At 29.1% G+C, this 19,710-nt stretch overlaps 1 protein-coding gene across 1 annotated transcript; it reads left to right on the plus strand.

Annotated features, from left to right (window-relative positions):
• Positions 1–178: 178 nt before the first annotated feature.
• LOC124930924 (WD-40 repeat-containing protein MSI4-like) lies at positions 179–16,184 on the plus strand. Its single transcript, XM_047471303.1, has 18 exons — positions 179–285; positions 403–568; positions 1,792–2,070; positions 8,286–8,446; positions 8,519–8,582; positions 13,520–13,606; positions 13,709–13,771; positions 14,073–14,138; positions 14,238–14,312; positions 14,556–14,631; positions 14,747–14,918; positions 15,038–15,119; positions 15,207–15,280; positions 15,359–15,470; positions 15,600–15,674; positions 15,760–15,833; positions 15,898–15,997; positions 16,092–16,184. The coding sequence occupies exons 1-18, from the start codon at positions 179–181 to the stop codon at positions 16,182–16,184; spliced, it is 1,926 nt and encodes a 641-aa protein (XP_047327259.1).
• The last annotated feature ends 3,526 nt before the right edge of the window (positions 16,185–19,710 follow it).

Genomic DNA, 19,710 nt, shown 5'->3' on the forward strand with positions numbered 1-19,710 from the left:
GGATTAAAACAAAATTTTCCTTCTGCAATCCCACTATTCATTTTCTTAAGAAACTATTCACATCCTCTCTCTCTCTCTCAGCGATCATCTTTCTTTGAACTTTGAAATCCGAGAGTATTCTTCTATTCTACAAAGATTTCTTGTGAAAATGTCATAAAACGAAGGCAACAACATGCAAATGGATACTTCCAACTCCCGAGAGATCGTCTTGGCGGTTTGTAACAGCATAAATCAAATCGTCCCCAATCCTGTATCCAACGACAATATCGATGATAAATCAGAGAGGTAGGTTATTTTGATTCATATTGTGTTTCTAGTTTTTTCATTACTATTACACTGTTTATTCCATTTCTTTTGTAACATACTAATTTTTATTCTCTCACTTAAAATTATGTGTTGTAGGGTTATTATGAATCAATATGAAAGAAAGAAAAAGAGGAAGACAAAGACGAAGTCATCGACTGATGAATCAGTTTATATTGTTGTTGTAGAAGCTACTGATAATGCTACAACTACACATGTCAATGAAGAATTACCACCTCCCCCCAAAACCATCAATAAAAGGAAAGTAATATTTCAAACAAAATCATCCCCTCATGGCCTTTTTAACATGATTCCAAAATTGAGTGTAGAATAGAAGGAAGCTGTGAAGGAAATCGAGTTTGGTTCTCTACTTACATTGGGTGTCTCCAATTGCCCTGTTCACTTTTGAAACACGTAGTCAGAAATTTCGACCTCGAGAAGAGTTCTCTAGTATTAGCCAACGGTGATAAGATCCTTATCGATGAAGACCTTGTCCAGTCCGTGCTAAACCTCCCAAGAGGTCAATCAACATAGTTGAGTCCACTGAGGCGGACAAGAATAATGACCCGACTATTTTAATTTCTTGAGGGCGTGGAGTGTTAGATGGAGCGTAAGGGAATCAACTTCAGCTCCTGAAACAAATTCTATGATACCCAAGATATTAATTAACACAAATAGAGACAACTATTTCAAAATCGACTTTATTGTCTTTGTTGTCTCATGTTTTTATGTCCAGTTCAAAATTAACGAGTCAGGTAAACATTTTTTTAAATCTATTATATATCTATTTGTATTTGTAAATACTTACACATGTATTATATTAATTCAGGTTCAAAATTCTCAAATCCTTAATGGATGTTGAGAACATAAAGAACCTGAACTGGTGCATATTCACACTAAAAGGATTGGTTGACAATGTCGGAAGATGAAAAAAAAAAGATAAAGAAAGAAAAAAAAATCATATTTTGATGGACCTTTAACATTTTTATCGGTAAATATTCTATTCACTAATAATTATTCTCTTGTATGTGATTTATAGATATGAAATATTCACTAACATGTTTCCCTTTTTCTTCAAATATGCTACCTAGATAGTGTTTTTGTTAATGTTGTACGTCATCCTTATGAAAGGTCTTTTCCAATCATCTCTCGCTGGGATGACACCACATTGTCAGAGATTACCATGTTAGAATCTCGAGCAGGTGGTTTTGGACTGGGGAGGGCAAGGGCGCACCTAACAGAAAAAGAACTTGAAATTCTAGTTAATTTATTGGAATTACCTGAAGACGATGATAATATATATTCAATGAAAAAATTGATTCACATTTGTCTATACTTTCATTTTTTGAGACTAATAAAGTATGTTGTCTATAATATACAGATGTTAACATTCAAAGTCTCGCAAACTTTCAAAGATACGGTACAACATTTGTTATACCTATCAGGCGAGTTGGAGAAATGCAACATCAATCCTAAGCCTATTTTTAGGCCAGTTTCCTGAACCTAACAGAGTATGAAGTGTTCATGAAACACTTGAAAGTGAATAATGCCGAGGGTTATGTAAATAGGGAAGATCCTCCAAAGGAGGCAGTTGGGGACACTTTAGATAGTGCGGGCTTGAAAATAAATAGTCCTCTAGTTGAAGACTCATGTGAGGATTTGGATGCGAACAATGAAGATAGTCCAGCACACTCTATTGAACGGAATGATTCGGGCTGGGAAACCAAAGCTTGTGAAGCTTCTAAAGCTGATGAATCTTCTAAAGATGTAGATGAGGGGGGATGCGTCAATATTAGAGACTATCCAAAGAGGAAGATCATCTAAATTCTTGTGCACCTTCAATCCACCTACATGCAAGTCGTTGCCAAGAAGTTGGGAAAATAATCAACAAGGAATAGAGATTGGCCGATTTTGTATTTTCTGAAGACCCTGATCAAACGTTAGTGAAGCAAACTTTTCTCAATTTAAAATATGAAACTAGTTATGTTCTTCATTGACACTTTTTTATATTTGTTTATACTTTCTCTAGTTGTTTTGAAGGTTGATAGGATCAGTGTTACCAATAGAGACTAAGGTCTTCCTATTGTGAACAACTTATGATAAACTCTTCGATAATAATCCTGTGAAGGATTAATATTTGTTTCTATTATTTGCAAATCCTCCAAACACTTGAAACGGTTTCAAGTGCGGAACTGTTCGTTGGATTTGAAGCTTTAAACAATTGAATGTAAATGGTAGAAAGAAAATAACACAAGGAGTTTTATGGATGTTCGGAGATAAAACACCTACGTCATCCCTTCTTCCATAACCGAATGGATATCCACTAAAGACTTTGAATCAAATACAACTCACTGATCTAGTTAACTCTCTGTTGAAAATACCAGCTTTTGTTCAACTTACATCACTGAAGTTTCTCACAAAAAAGACAATATACAATTACAATGTGATCACAACTTAGACAATAAGAGACCTATAGTGTTTTCAGACTTGTAAGTTTTTTAAACTGGTGGTTCAACCGTTGTCCTTGGGCTTCTATATATAGTTGAAATACATCAACGATCGAATATTCTTTGAGGACACGTGGCATGAATCCGTTGGACGGCCTCCTATAGTACGAGAGTACAACAGACTCTAAGAATTAGGATCGTGGCCGTACAGAACAGATAGTGCGCCGGATATCCTCTAATCTTGTCTTGTATTGGAAAGGTGAGTGGAAGATATCCGCGTACATGGCAATCATTCATTTGTTGAAATTAACTGGATTGTCAGACTGTTGAAAGAAGTGGAGCAGATAGCTAATAGATCATGGTAAGACAAATGTTTCCTTCAGACAGCTGCTAAAGAGAGGTATCAGACATTCTTCTTTAGACCGCGTCTAAAGGAGTTAGACGTCCTCGTCTAACTACGTTTCCCTTTAGATCATGTCTAAAGGAGTTAGACGACCTTGTCTAACTACGCTTCCCTTTAGACCGTGAATAAAGGAATTAGACGACCTCGTCTAACTACGTTTCTCTTTAGACCGCGTCTAAAGGAGTTAGATGTCCTCGTTTAACTACATTTCCCTTTAGATCGCGTCTAAAGAAGTTAGACGTCCACGTCTAACTACGTTTCCCTTTAGACAACGTCTAAAGGAGTTAGACGTCCTCTTCTAACTACGCTTCTCTTTAGATAGTGTCTAAAGGAGTTAGACGTTCTCGTCTAACTACACTTCTCTTTAGACAGCGTCTAAAGGAGTTAGACGTCCACGTCTAACTATGTTAGACATCTAAGACTACATGCGTCTGAAGTAGCAAAGTCTTTTAGATTTTCTCCTTCACAAAACAAGTAGACAACTTAACTTGATTAACATCATCAAAATAATGTTCTATGTCATAAACATCTTTTATATACTTTTAAAGTTAATCAAACATTTTCTTAGTGAACCGACATTCAGAAATAATGTTATACTTAGTTAACCGACATTGGGAAGCTATAAATAGCCTCCTTTGGGTAAACCGAAGGCAAAAGATCCATTATCTCCCTCTTATTCAAGCCCGAGCATAAACCTGTCAATAAAGCTCTTCAAGTTTTTTTGAAAATTCAGAAATTTTGTGTAAGGTTATAAGGATTTAATTCAAACATTCAGGAAGCCTCTCTAAGAATTAAGGAGTGTTCTTCAACTCTAAGTAAGCTTCCAATTAAAGTGTAATTAGAATTACCAGTTTGAATTTAAATTTTTATATTTTAGTTTTTCCAATTTCATATATTGTCCGATTATCTATTTTCTTGATTGAAGAACGATCATATGATCATTTAAAAGTTTTATGTTGAAATAAAACCGAATCAATCAACTTAAATCAGAAAAATCCAAATTTGATTTTAAAAATTTTCAAAATTGGGTTTATGTTCTATTACTCAATAACAGTAACCCATAAAGTTGTTTTTAAGGATGGTGGGAACATATTTTAGCCAATTCTAAGTCATCTCGGTCATGTTTGATCAAAAACTATTTTTTTTATAAAAACAAAAACTTCAGTTCTTGAATTGGTTAAAACGATCAAGTAGTGTTCATGTTTTGGTCATTCAACCATATGTAGCATAAGAAAACTATTGGAAAACTCATTACGCTTCAATAATTCTTAAAACTCAAAAACATATTTTTTATACCAAAATTGTTTGAGTTGAATGGAACACCATCTCGATCGAATGACACATCGGGATGATGTAATAAATGATCATAAGAACTATATGAAGCTTCTCGTGCCCTGAGATCAAAAGATCAGGGCTTTAAATGAAATCATCAAACCTGCAATTTGATGTTCTTGAGGACCAAGAAACCAAGCCCAATTCTAACTTAGGACCAAGAGTCCTTGGCAACTAGGACCGGTAAAAGGTTTCTCAATACTAACCCATGATTGAGTGTTCTTCAACCAAGGACCAAAGAAGGTTAGCTCGAGGCTAACTCGCCACCGAGTGTTCTTTGTAGTAGGTTAACGAGTCCGGTTTTAAGTAAACTCTTGAATATGTAAACTTTTACGATTTTAAATTTACGATAAGAAGATTTTACGAGCTTATAAATATTTTCGATTTTAAAATTTTATACGATTTTACGTTTAAAAAAACAAATTTATATTTAAAAATTAAAATTAAAGTTATTTTTTATTAAAAAAATAATTAATATAATTAATTTTTTAAGTATAATTTTTTAGTTGTATTATTTATTTATTATTATTTTGTAATTAATTTTATATTTAAATATATGAAATTTAAAATTTAGTTAAATATAAAATACTTAATTATATATAAATAATAATAATATATATCTATTGTTTTTTAAAATTAAACTCCTACGATTTTAAGTAAACTCTAGATTTTACGAGTTTACAACCGGGGTGGAGCCATGATGAAAAAATTATGTTGGGCTGTCTCATTTGACCGGTTTATTCACTTAATTTGTCCCATTTTTTTTTAATTTAGGTGGGGCTGAAACCCACCATAACCTAAGCATTTTTTTTTTAAATTTAGGTGGGGCTGGACCCACCCTAACCCAAGTATGACTCCGTCCTTATTTACAACTAACCAACGATTTTATGTAAATTCTCGATTTTTACCGCCTTAGTTAGAATCAACCAGAACAAGAAGGTGATGATCAGATCTAATCTAAATTTAATCTCCTTACTCTGTTTTCTTATCAAGAGATAATGTGTCATTATTCTTGATTGATCTGTGTCGGGTGGAATACGAAATGCTGAGGTTTCCTCCATCATTCTTGGCATCAGTCGCAATCTACACAGCTCAATCCACCTTGAACAACGGGTTCATAAACAATGGAACAAGACTTGTGAATGGCACTCCAACTACTTAGAAGATCAACTCTTATAAGAGATTAATTAATTTATGATTCCAATTGATATAGGAATATGGGTTTGTTATTTAATAAATTGATTTGGTTTTCAGCAGAGAATTTTCAAATTTTATAATGGGTTTCAATGAAAAGGAAGCAACCGGAAGACTAATAGGGATAAATAAAAAATATTCTACTTCAAAATATGGATATGCAACAAAATTATTTTGAAAAATATTGATAGATTATAAATTGAGGAAACTATATATAAATTTGTCATAAAATAATATAAATTAAACATCCTCCATAAAAAAAAATATTTACAAAAAAATATTTTGATTGTTTTGAGACGATTAATAAATTACAAATAATTTAATGGTCAAAACTCAACATCCATAATAGTTGGAGAACCAAAAGTTAACGATTAGAATAGTTAAAGGGCCAAAAGTTAACAATGAAAATAGTTAAAGAGTTTTTAGTTAGAGTGTTCATAAAAATTAATAGAAGATCTTTAATGTTTTTCTGAAAGTTTGAGCGGTGATTTGTTATACAAAAATCATTTTAAAGTTAAAAAAAGCAATTAGTGTAAATGGAGGGGCACCTAATAATTTGACCTCATCATTATAATTATATTATATATTCTTTTATAAATATATTCTTTAATCTTTTATAAAAAATAATAATAAAATTTTAGTTTATTTTAAAAAATTTATTTCAATTATTTAAATAATATTATTTCAATTATTTCAATTAAATATAATTAATAAAATAAAATTTTAATATTAATTACAACAATTAATAATAATATAGTCATTTTATATAATTAATTTTAAATATTATATATTAATAATAAAATTAATTAAAATAAAAATTATAAAACATACAAATAAAAATAATAATTGTTATATATAAAAAAAAGTTATTTAAAATATATTAAAAAAAGTTAAATATAAAATATTTTATTAAAATTTGTTATTTTAAAATTTATATCATTATTATAATATTATATTTAACCTAGATTAGATTTGTTTGATCCACAGTTAGTATATAATTAGATATTAGATATTTATTAAGTTATGATATGTTTAAATATTTATATATTTTAAAATAATTATGATATAGAAAAAAATATAATAAAAATAATATTAAGATATTAATACTAATATCACCTAGTAATAATTTTGTTTTTAATAAATTCAAACATTATTAATAAAAATGATTACTAGTGATCCTCTCTTACTCAAAAGAGGTAAAGGTAATGATTAAAAAATATATATTACATTTTTACTCCTCTTTGTGGTGGCACATGAGCAATTTTGTAACTGTGGATTTCGGCTGAATAATATATATATATACTAAACTTCTATCCATTATACATATTCTATTCCCTCATATTTATCCATTCTATTTTTATTCTCATTCTTTTATTTAAATTAAGCATTCTATGATGGTGTTTTTTTATTTATATTAAATATTAGTGATGAATGATTTAATTTGACTTTATTTTTAATCTGGTTAGTAATTAAAAATTGATCTCTTGATGTCTAATTTTATATGAAGTGAATGAAATAAAGAGGTGCATAAATGATTATCTTCATCCATTCTAAATAAGGTTAAACTTTTTGAAATTGAAATGATTTTTTTGTGTATATATAAATGAAGTTCATAATTTTATAAATCTTATGCTTAGAGGGTTGGTTTTGATATTTTCAAATTAGGCAGTAAAAATGGAAATTATAATAAAGCAAAATTATTTATCTATTGATGTGGTAAAAGTGGTAAATATAATATATTCACTTAACATAGTAAATAATTTTAATTGAATATATTATAATTAATTAATACTATTTTAATTTAAATTATTATTATTATTAGAAATTATTATTTTTTATTTTAAATTAAGTAGAAGAGAATAAATTATTGAAGAGTAAAAGATAAATAATTAAAAAAATTATATATAATTTTATTTTATTTATATATTTTTTAAATTAAAAAAATGGATACATTATTTAAAAATTAAATAAAAAACTTAAAATATATATTTATAAATTTGTAAGAACATAGTAATAATAAATTGAAAAGATAGAAATTTATAATGATGGAGGGAGAGAAATTGTTAAATTTTTTATTTTTTATTTTTGTACGGTGACATTAAATTGTTAAAGTGTTATATTTGAAAGATCCGGATTTAGGATTCAAGTATTTGGGTAGACTTGAATTATTATTTTCAAGATAAAACAGTAAATTTTACCCATTTTAAAAAATATATAAAAAAAGTAATGAATTATATTTTTTTTTTTAAATTAGAAAATAATGTTACATTTATACCCAATATATATATATATATATTCGGGATGGGCTTAAGCACATTCCAGCCCAATATCCCGTCATTAAGGTGTCATATACAATACCTACTCATATTCTGTCTCACTCTATAAATCTTTTAATTCCTTATAATTACTCATATCTTAATTATAAAAGAAAAAGAAAAAAACAGAAATAAAATGTGTAACAAACGGGCCCTTAAATGCATGCATTTATACATCTGTCACTAACATAGAGCGCAGGTGTTAATATTTAAAACACAAATTTATTTACTTGTTGACCTCTTGAGTTCCTTTAGACACATAAAAACAACGTTATACATTGAGCTCAAAAGAGAGAGAGAGAAATGGAGAAGAAGCAGGTGGAGAAGAGAGGCGGCGGCAAAGAGAAAGAGAAAGAGAAAGAGCAGAGTTATAAACAATGGAAGTCACTTGTCCCTATAATCTACGATTGGCTAATTCATCACTCTCTTCTCTGGCCTTCTCTATCATGCAGGTACTTGTATATCTATCAGATCTATATCTATATATCACATATATCTAATCTATATCTAATATCATACAATAGATGGGGTCCCCAGTTAAAAAAGGGTTCTTACATGAACAGCCAGCGCCTTTACATTTCCGAACAGGTAAACTTATTTGGATCTCCTATTTCTCTTTGTTATTTTCATATATGTACATCCTTTTATAATTAATTAGCTATCTAGAGCACATGCAATTTGAAAAACATATATAAACAATAGATTAGCTAGGGCTTGTTTTGTATTTGTTCTATTGTAAAAGCATTGAATATAATTACGAAAAATATTGAGCTTTTGAGAGATAGTTTATCTAAGATACTTTTACTAACGATGACTCCCCTGTTAGGGTTAGAAGGCGCCCGCCTCATTAATTAATCTTTTGAGGAACTAACACAACAACTCAATCACTAAGATCCGTATTCTTAATGGGAATCACACTTATACCCTTAGGATGGTTTAAGAGTTGTTGGTTCTAATCTCTTGCTATTTATATTCGACCCGGCTACCAAATATGGATATATATAGTTTGTCCAAGATAGCTATTCTAGGTTAAATGTTGTAACATTACAAATAAATCAAGAAAATTTTAGTTTGTTTAACCACACGTTAGACTAATTTTCTCGATTTGTAACTCCACTCGTCCGCAAAATCTCAAACTATTGAGTATACACACGTATATTTCAACTACTATTGTCATAAGGTCCATTTGCTGACAACACTTCCAATGAGATTTATGTTGCCATTCCAACGTATCCACTTTACAATTAGTAAGAAAACTAAACAACAATCTGTTTATGTTGTTACAATCTTCTGAGAGGAAAAGTTACTTACTTTCTCTCGTCGTCTTTTGTTTTACGAGAAAATTTGGACTCTAAGCTTGTTGATGCACAATCTTAAAGACTTCTTCTTTTTTACAAACAACCTTATTTTTCATAAGAGCTTTATTTATCATTCTTCCTTCAAGTGACAATCCTAGTTTCTTGGAAGGGAGTTTGAAATGCCTAAGACTCATTGCAATGTCCTTATTTGTTTAGAACATTCATACAATCTCAAAACGGTGGGTTTCTCCTTAGCTAACACGTGCAACAATAAGACAATTAACCACATTTTGCTTCACTACACACTTACCTTAAATATTTTGACTATATTTCAAAGTTTCCTTAACAATCAACTGTTCATGTCTCGATATCAGTTGTGATATTTTGGGTTCAATAAGCAAAATGATGTTTCTCACAATCGATGGATGTCATGATTATAAATGCCAAACAAGCATACATAAATTGATCAAACAAAATCGACCTATGCCTTTTTTTTTATTGAAGGTCATCTTGTATTAAATGATTTAATTAAATAAATTTATATATGCGAGGGGAGATCAATTTTAGAAGAATGAAATAAATGGAAAGACACTAACAAAGAAAAATGTGTTAGATTCCTATGATATCAAAGTAGTCTCATCAACGACAAAGTCCTTATTTTTTTATGAGACAAACGTGTGAAGAGATAATCTTATTTCTAACATTTTTTCATTTTAATGTCATGTTATGTATTTCATTATTTCCAAATTTTCCAATAAAAATTACGTAGCACAATCTTCCATTCATGAATGATGTTTGACCCGACCATCATGTTTGTTGTGATCAAAAGTCTATTACAAAATGTGTCAAAACCTATTGAGAAATGAAAATACTATGGCGTAAGGACTAGATTAGATGTATGAGGCGGGATAATAAAACAAATTGTGACATAATTTCTTTTGAAATCATATCAAATTTTATATCAAAATAGGCGTGAATGTGAAGAGCCTTCATAAGTTATGGGCAAAGAGAGTCAAAGAAAAAGGAAAATAAGTCAAACAATTTAAGCCATGACATCTTAAATAATGTTTATTAATCACAATATAATTGAATTCATGATAACTTCTTCAAGTATCTCTTATTTTTATCTAGTTCTCACTCATGTGTATCTCTTTAAATTTCAAACTATGTATCGGAAGATGATTAGCAAGAGTCGGGAGCATGAATGTTTATTACTTTAAGGAAATTATTTAAACAAAAATCCCAATTCCGTATGGTCATAGTTTCAAGTCTTAGAGGTAATTTTTAAAAAGTGACAATCAAAAGTCAACTTGTACATAGTCTTAAATCTCTTGCCTAGACATTAGAAGAATCAAACCTAGATAACTGTTTTTTATTCTTATAATTAGAATGAATCTTATTAAGAGATTCTTATGAATAAAAGTATAATTTAGTTAAAAAAAAAATTGTTAATAATTTTTCATGTTTACAAGTAGTTTTGTGTTGGTTGCTTAAACAATGCCTTTTTAATTAATTTCATTTTTTTACCTTCTTTTATAATTAATTAGCTAGCTACACCATACACTTAATTAATTTGAAAAGTATATAGACAACAGATTAGCTAGGGATTTTTTATATTTGATCTATTGTAAAAGTATTGAGTATAATAATGAAAAATATTGAGCTTTTTTAGAGATAGTTTATCTAAGATTCTTGTATAAATGATGATTTCGGAGTTCGTGTTAGGTTGGGTTAGGTTGCCCCCACCTCATTAATTAATCTTTAAAGAAAATTAACACAACAACTCAATCAACAAGATCTTTATTTGTAGTGGGAATCACACTTATACCTTAGAATGATGTTCTTGGTTCTAATCTCTTTCTATCTATTATAGTTTGTCAAAGATAGCTATTATAGGTTAAATGTTATAACATTCCAAATAAATCAAGAAAATATTAGTTTGTTTAAGCACACAATAGACTGATTTTCTTAATTTGTAGCTTCAACAATATGAGACACGTCACTTCTCCTCAAAATCTCCAACTATTGTGTATACACGTCGACTCTATTTTAAATACTATTGTCATAAAGTCCGTTGTGACAAGACTTCTAATAAGACTTATGTTGTCATTCCAACATTTAATGGTATCCACTTTAAAATTAGTAAAAAAACTAAAGAAAATCTATTTATGATGTTATAATCTTTTGAGAGGAAAATCTACTTCTTCTCGTCGTCTTTAGTTTCACGAGGAAATCTAGACTCTAAGCTTGTTGATGTACTATCTTGATGACTACTTCTTGAAAAGCAACCCTACTTTTCATAAGAGATTTATTTATCACTCTTTCTTTAAGTGAAAATCATAGTTCCTTGGAAGGGAGTTTGGAATGTCTAAGACCCTTTGAAGAGTCCTTGTTCAATTAGGACATCCATACAAATTTAAAACAGTAGGTTTCACCTTAGCTAACACATGTTTCCTATGCGATAAAAACAATAAGACAATTAATCATGTTTTGCATCACTATACTTGCCTTAATATTTTGACTCTACTTCAAAGTTTCCTTATTCCTCAATTGGTCATTCTCCATATCAATTGTGAAATTTGGGGTTCAATGGATAAAATTATGTTTTTACTATTGATGGCTATCATGGCTATAAATGCAAAAAATAATACATAAATCAATAAAACAAAATCAACCTATCTAATAATAAGTATTCCTTTTTATTAAAGGTCATCTTGTATTAAAAGGTTTTAATTAAATAAATTATAAATGTAAGGGGAGATCAATTTTAGAGGAATAAATTAAATGGAAAGACACAAACAAAGAAAAATGTGTTAGATTGCTATGAAATCAAAGTAGTCTTATCCATAATAATCCCTCATTTTATAGTGAGACCAACGTGTGGAGATATCCACGAATAATGTTTGACCCAGCCATCCAGTTAGTTTTGATCAAAAGTCTACTATAGTATATGTCATAACCCTTAAGAGATGAGAATACTATGTAATAAGGACTAGATGTATGAGGCGAGACAATAAAACAAAATGTTGCATATTTCTCTTGGAAACATCAAATTTAATTTCAAAAGAGGCGTGAATGTGAAGAGCCTGGACAAAGAGAATCAAAGGAAAATAAAAATAAATAAAGCAATTTAATCCCTAACATCTCAAATAAAGTTTGTTAATCATCATATAGTTGAATTCATGATAACTCTCTCAAGTCTCTCTTATTTCTATCTTATTATCACTCATGTGTTTCTCTTTGAATTCAAACCTTATTTCGTGAAGATGATTAGCAAGGATAGTGAGCACAAATATTTATTACTTTATTTGAGGAGAATAAAGGACATAAAATAGGTTCATATAACTCGGTGGTAAAACATAAATCTCAATTTCGTATGGTCATAGGTTTGAGCCTTAGTTGCCATTTTAGACTAAATGTACATAATCTAAAAACTTTTGCATAGACATTAGAAGAATTAAACCAAGATAACTATGTTTTATTTTTATAATTAGATTATCTTATGAATAAAATTAATTAATAGAGTTTTAAAAATTGTTAATAAATTTCAATATTTTACTAGTTGTTACTTGAATAAGGCCTTTTTTATTGATTTTTTTTTACATTTTTCAGAAAAAATAAAAATACATCATTGTTAGAATTAGATTTGTTACTAATATGTATAAAATTGGTGTTCGGCGATTATCATAGTCAAATTTAAGATTATTCTTTCATTGTGATAAATGATATGAAAATAGAATAAATGTTTATTCATGTTCTCTTTAATAAAGAAACGAGAAATCTGTAATGAATGAATTGTTTCTTAATTTACCAAAATCTAAGTTTTTCTCTTTGTTTTTGTCTTTTCTTTTACTAAAATTTGAACACACTTGGCTCTTACAAATCTGTATTAATATAAATTTGACCTTTTAAATAAAAAGAAAACTATATATTATATATATGGGATTACTTGTTACACATTAAATTATAGCATTAAAATAATTATTGGAACTTGACTTCTCAACTCTATTTCTCTTTGTTTCTCTTAATATTATATCTATCTATATCAATTGAACCCTAAGAAGTAGGAATTGGTATTTATCACTATTTATATACATGGTTAGGCCGGGCATGGAACATTTTCTTGTCATATATTCACATTAGTACCCTTAAATCAATGTTGTTGTTGTAGAAAATTGGTCCCTAGTTTCTGATATTTTTGTTGTGTGGTTCTGTTTCTTTTGCTAGACCGATGGTAGTGTGCCAAACACACTTATTATCGCAAATTGTGACATTGTTAAACGTAGGGTTGCTTCTGCTGAACATATTGCACTTGTAAGTTTATCATTCTTAACATTGTAAAAAATAATAATTCACTCTCTTTTTCAATGTTCTACCAATAGAATTATATATGCTTTGGCTGCATAATCTTTGCAGTTTAATGAAAAGTCCACTTCTCCCTTTGTGAAGATATTCAAAACAATTATTCACCCTGGAGAGGTATTGAATTATTTTAGTTGTTTTTCTATCTTTTCCTAACTAGGACATAGCGATGTTTCTAAAATTAAATATGTTAATTTAAAATTATTATTTAGAGATCTTGTTAAACTTATATGCATGCATTATTATATATGGACATTATTGGCTTTCAATTTTATAGATTGTTTTAGAAATATGATCAATAATGTATATGTGTTATAAAGATCCTGACTGCCATAAGCCATAATATTCTATATCATTTTATCTTCATTTTTTTAAGTGAATAACACAAAAATATTGATTGTATATGGGATCATCACAGGTGAATCGAATCAGAGAACTTCCTCGAAATAACAATATTGTGGCAACTCACACTGATTGTCCATATGTATGCATCTTGTTTCTTTCTTCTTTATCTAATTATCTTGGGACTTTTGGATAATTGAGATTTTTCTATCTCAATCTAAAACATTCAGTTCATGTTCAGGTTCTAATTTGGAATGTTCTGAGTCAGCCTAATCGACAAGTTGTGTATGGAGCCCATAAGTCACATCCAGATTTGGTATGTTGCGTTGCACAATAAAATGTTGTCATAATACAATAAAATGTAAAAGAATGATAAATTTTTAAATGTTCTTAAATTTACAGATTTTACCGTTTAGTTTAGTATTTTGAATCAAAGTTTGAAAAACGACGGTCTTACCTTATAGAAATACCTTTTAACTAACATCATTGAATGTTATTTATTCTGAATTGTAGTTTATATAGAGTTCTAATACAGAAAATAATCATTACCTACAAACAGGCACTTATTGGGCATAAAGAAAATGCAGAATTTGCTCTTTCCATGGGCCAAACTGAACCTCTTGTTCTCTCTGGAGGTTAGAAACTCATAATTTGTGTTTTTTTTTATGTGTCTAGACATGATACCCTTAAAATATTTTTAGTACTATTGTTTTTCTTCTATTCAATAATTACAATGTTTTTTGGTATCAGGTAAGGACAAATTGGTGGTTCTATGGAATATTGAAGATCATATCTCTACCTTGGCCTTAGAGACACCATCGGCTGGGGGTAGGACTATTAAAAATTTTACTACTCTCAATCCTCGAGGTACCTACCTAGGACATCAAGATACAGTTGAGGATGTACAGTTTTGCCCTTCAAGGTAGAGACCTATAGTATATTTGTTAATTGATCTTTATGATTGGAAATGCAATATATATATATATATATATTTATTTTATGATATTTTTATGTAAATTATTTTGTTTGTATGTACTAAAGTGGACAGGAGTTCTGTAGTGTGGGTGATGATTCGTGTCTCATACTTTGGGATGTAAGGACAGGTTCAAATCCAACTATGAAGGTGGCTATATTACTTTAAATTACTTCACGAAGCTTTAAAAGTTGAAGTGTTTTTATGTTAAAACTTGATTCTCTATCTTTTCTTCAGGTTGAGAAAGCTCATGATGCTGACATTCATTGTGTTGATTGGAATTCACATGATCTTAACCTTATTCTGACAGGGTAAGAAATGAAATGTGTTTTTTAATTTGTTTTTTTCATCTTTTGTGGTTCTGAATTGAAATTAATATTATTCAACAGATCAGCTGATAATACGGTAAGGATGTATGATCGTAGAAAACTTACTTCTGGAGGGGTTAGATCACCTGTTCATGTATTTGATAGTCACAGTGCTGCTGTTCTGTGTGTACAGGTCTGAAAATATGATGACTACTACTTTCTAAAATACTTAATTAATTTTTTCATTTTATCCAGTTTTGTAATCAGGAAGGAAAATAATATAGAAAAAACAAATACTTTGAATATATATATTTTTTTCCAGTGGTCTCCAGACAAGGCATCAGTTTTTGGAAGTTCATCCGAAGATGGAACTTTGAACTTGTGGGATCATGAAAAGGTTTGAAATCTAATTAATATATGATGCATTGTTCTTGATTGAAATTGATGTCAAAGAATTTCTTTAAATTTCATTTATTTTGCAGATGGGTGGAATGCAAGAACTCGCTGGATCATCAAATTGTTCATCGGGCTTGTTATTCAATCATTGTGGTCATAGGTAAGAAACTTATTATTGTATTTCTTTCTTTTTCTATTTATTTATTTTGGATGTATCAATTCAGAGGTAAGGTTGTGGATTTCCATTGGAGTTCTTTTGATCCTTGGACAATTGTTAGTGTGTCGGATAATGAAGACAGTGTAGGTGGTGGTGGTACTTTGCAGGTAATAATTGTTTTGTTTAGTAATTTTATTGTTATGACCAATTAAAATGGTTAGATGATTAAGTGAGTAATTGATATTTTTTATTTTTTTTTAGATATGGAGAATTATAGATATGATTTACCGACCAAAAGAGGAGGTTCTTGCTGAATTAGAGAATTATAAGTCAGATATAATCAATTCCAACTAACACCGCTTAATAAGCTATTAATTTGATTTTGTTTCTGATTGGATAAACTTTAATGTCTTCTATCCTTATTATGTAGTCATTTTAATCAATTGTATCAAAATATTATTTAAATTATTTATTTATTTCATTAGTGTTATATCCTACCATACAAGAGAAAGTTGGAGAGTTTTCAACAATGGAGTGAAGAATGCTAATAAAACTATGTTTCAATTTTGATGTAAGCAAAACCAATAAAACTATGTTTCAATTTTGATGTAAGCAAAACCAATTAGAACAAATATCCCCAAAAGGCTTGTACTAGCTATAAGCCATATAAGATCCATATCAACACTCTTATGCATATCTTCTTAAATCCATAGACAATGAAGTGAGAAGGTTTGTTGTTTGGATTATTTTAAAATTTTATTGAGTTTTTTTATTAAAATATTTGTTTGATAAAAAAATATTTTGTAATTTTTTTTATTATAACCCACTAGGATAGTTTAAAGTGACAATTATGGTGTTGATCCTGTGGGAGATTTGAGTGGTATCTTCTTAAATCAGAAAAAATGAATAAAAATAATTATAATATTTTTTTTTATTTTTTTTTTTTAAATACAAAGGTTTTGTAATGGTAGGTTAGTGAGGTAAACCTCTCTAGATTTTTAAGCATATGCATGAACATGCCATCTTTCTATTTAAAATATATATTTCAATAATATTTAACCAAAATATATATATTCTTTTTTAGAGAATACTCTTAGGATTGTTTTATATGATTATTTAAATAAATATTACTTTATTTATAAAATGTTAAGTGTGATAATTTTGGGAAAGTGATAGTTTTTGATATAAATATTTAAAATATATTAATTTATAATGATAATTTAATTTTTTTAGTAAATAAATAATATTTTGGTTAATGAATTGAATGATTTAATTAATGAGAGAGTAAATGTTCCGGTAATGATTTAGATTAATGGAGTTATCTAAATTTTCCCGTACTATGCTTTCATACTCTCCAGGGTTGAGTTGTGGCGGTACTCCATGAGCTAGTTGGGACCCATTTCTTACTCTAGAACCTGGGGCTTGTCCCACGTGAATAGGAGCGAAGCCCTGCAACCAGCAGGCTTGCTTGGAGAAGGCTTGCGCACTTTCCACACCCTGAAAATAAGGTATTTGAAAAGGATTGGCTGACAAGGAAGAAGGAAAATCACACTACCTAACCAACTGAGAGCTAACCTAGATGAATTAGTTGCAGAAAGCGCGGCTGTTCTGGAATAAGAAGAAGGCTGAAAAATAGCATTTAAAGAAAAAAACTTACTTGGACGTCAAGTACAATTAGCTCACTTAAATAAAATGTTATTTAAACCTACATATTATTAAAAATAGAATCATTTAGCTTATTTAAGTAAATCATAAGTTAATTTTTATTTATATATATATTTTTAATTAAATTATTTAAATTTATTTCATTTTTAAATTTTATATTAGTTTTTTTTTTCATCTTCATTTCTTTATCAGTTTTTATTTCTTTTCATCTTTAAATTCTCATTTTTTAAAATTTTTTAACAACTTATTTATGAATTTTGTGTTTTACTGTAATGTTTTTATGAAAATTTATTTCTTATTTAATTTGATATAACAAAAATGAAATAATAATTTTGTATTTGATTTTTGATTCATGACTTATAATAGTAGTAATGAATATTGTTTTGTTTAATATTTGATTATTATTATTTTTTGATGAATGAGATGTTATTATTATTCAATTCTTGATTATTAATTTATTTATTTTATATTGAAGGATTTTTATTGTTAAAAGAATAAGTTATTGTTATATCAAACCATTGGAACCAAACAGTTTTAAAATAATTAATAATCAATGTTAATATAAGAAAAAAAACATAAAAAAGCATAAAATTAAGATAAATTAAAATAATTAATAATAAATACTCATCCATGAATAAAAAGAAATTTATAAACAAGTTAAAAATAGAGAGTTCATTAATTAATGAAAATATGGGAGAGAGAAAATATATTAATAATTAATTAATATATAAATAAAAAAATAATAATTAAATATGATTTACTAAATAGGCTAATTGAGCCTAATTTTGATAATATGTAAGTTTAAATGATATTTTATTAGTACATACACATAAGTGAGCTAGTTGTACAAGGAAAAGATTCAAACTCTTTCTTCTGAAAACCAACGCTTAACCTATATTGTCAGTTCTTGGAAAGGTCTGGAGAAACTGTCAAGTATCAGATTAGTCTGTTGAGGCATACTAGATGCAAATCCGGTCTAGGATTTGATAGAAATGACTTAGACAATTCCTATAAGAAGTTAAACTCAGCAACTGACAAGCTTAAGCAAATAAGCTTTGTCAAAGGGAGTTTAACTGATACTAAAACTGATCCAAGCTATGAAGATCTAACTTTAAAAGAATGAGATAACTTATATTCCGCCAACTGTTAGGTTAGAAGCGTCCAGCAAGTCTGACATATCAAAACCTGAAAGGAAGTCAAGAAGTTTTAAAAGAAAACCATCCTCTAAGGTTAAAGGATCAACGACTAGCAGAAAGACGTCTATTAAACATAAATCATACGCATTTATCACTACACAAAATGGGAAATACATCTAGATAACTCAAATATGGATCCCTAAGGGACTGATTGATCGAGGACCCAAGTGAATGTGGATACCAAAATATCTTAATAAAATTTTGTGTAGGTGATACAAGGTAGCTGCATGGAAGAAAACTTGGAGCACACTATTTTGAGATCATGATCCATAAGATCAACAAGTGTCACATTTTCCACTTCCATAGACTAAGTGTTTCTTCCCTAAAAAAATTTTTTGGTCTTGAAGACCTCAAAACATTTATTTAGTCATTCTGTAAATATGCATAAATTGAGGGGGAAATTTAATGTTTAAATTGTTTAAATAGATGCACGCAGACGAAAGCTTTAATCGGTCTATTTGACGAGGACGTCTAAAAGAGATGCAAGTACTTAGACATACATCTGTTTACACAGTCTGTGCTTTTGAGGTGGATTGTCTTGGTTTAAAACCTGTGCGGTTAGATGTCGAAGTCTAATACACGTTTAGACGTTTATCATACTAGCATAGTTAGACGCTAACGTCTAACTAGACACACATCTAATACGTGTTGTCCATGTGTAATTAGACGTCTACGTCTAATAGACGCTTAGTAATCTATAAGAAAAGCGTGTGCGTCTAATAGACTCATGCGTCTAATAGACGTCTATTCAACTTAGATGCTAAAATGTAGAAGCAAATGACACGTCTAACTTCGTGTGCAGATAGACATTTCATCTTCAGACTAATTGAGGACAGCTGTCTTTTTGCGTGGTCATCTAATTTTCCCGCTCAAACACTAAAGTAGTCATTTATTGACGACTTGAAGACGCGTGTCTTTCAATGTCAAGGAAAATGACTAACATACCCTTAAATATTAAATTATTATTGGTTTAAACCCAGTTAATGATGACTACCTTTGGGAAAAGGCGTCTAACATTA

Source organism: Impatiens glandulifera, chromosome 1 (assembly GCF_907164915.1).
Source record: "Impatiens glandulifera chromosome 1, dImpGla2.1, whole genome shotgun sequence".
Lineage (NCBI taxonomy): Eukaryota > Viridiplantae > Streptophyta > Magnoliopsida > Ericales > Balsaminaceae > Impatiens > Impatiens glandulifera.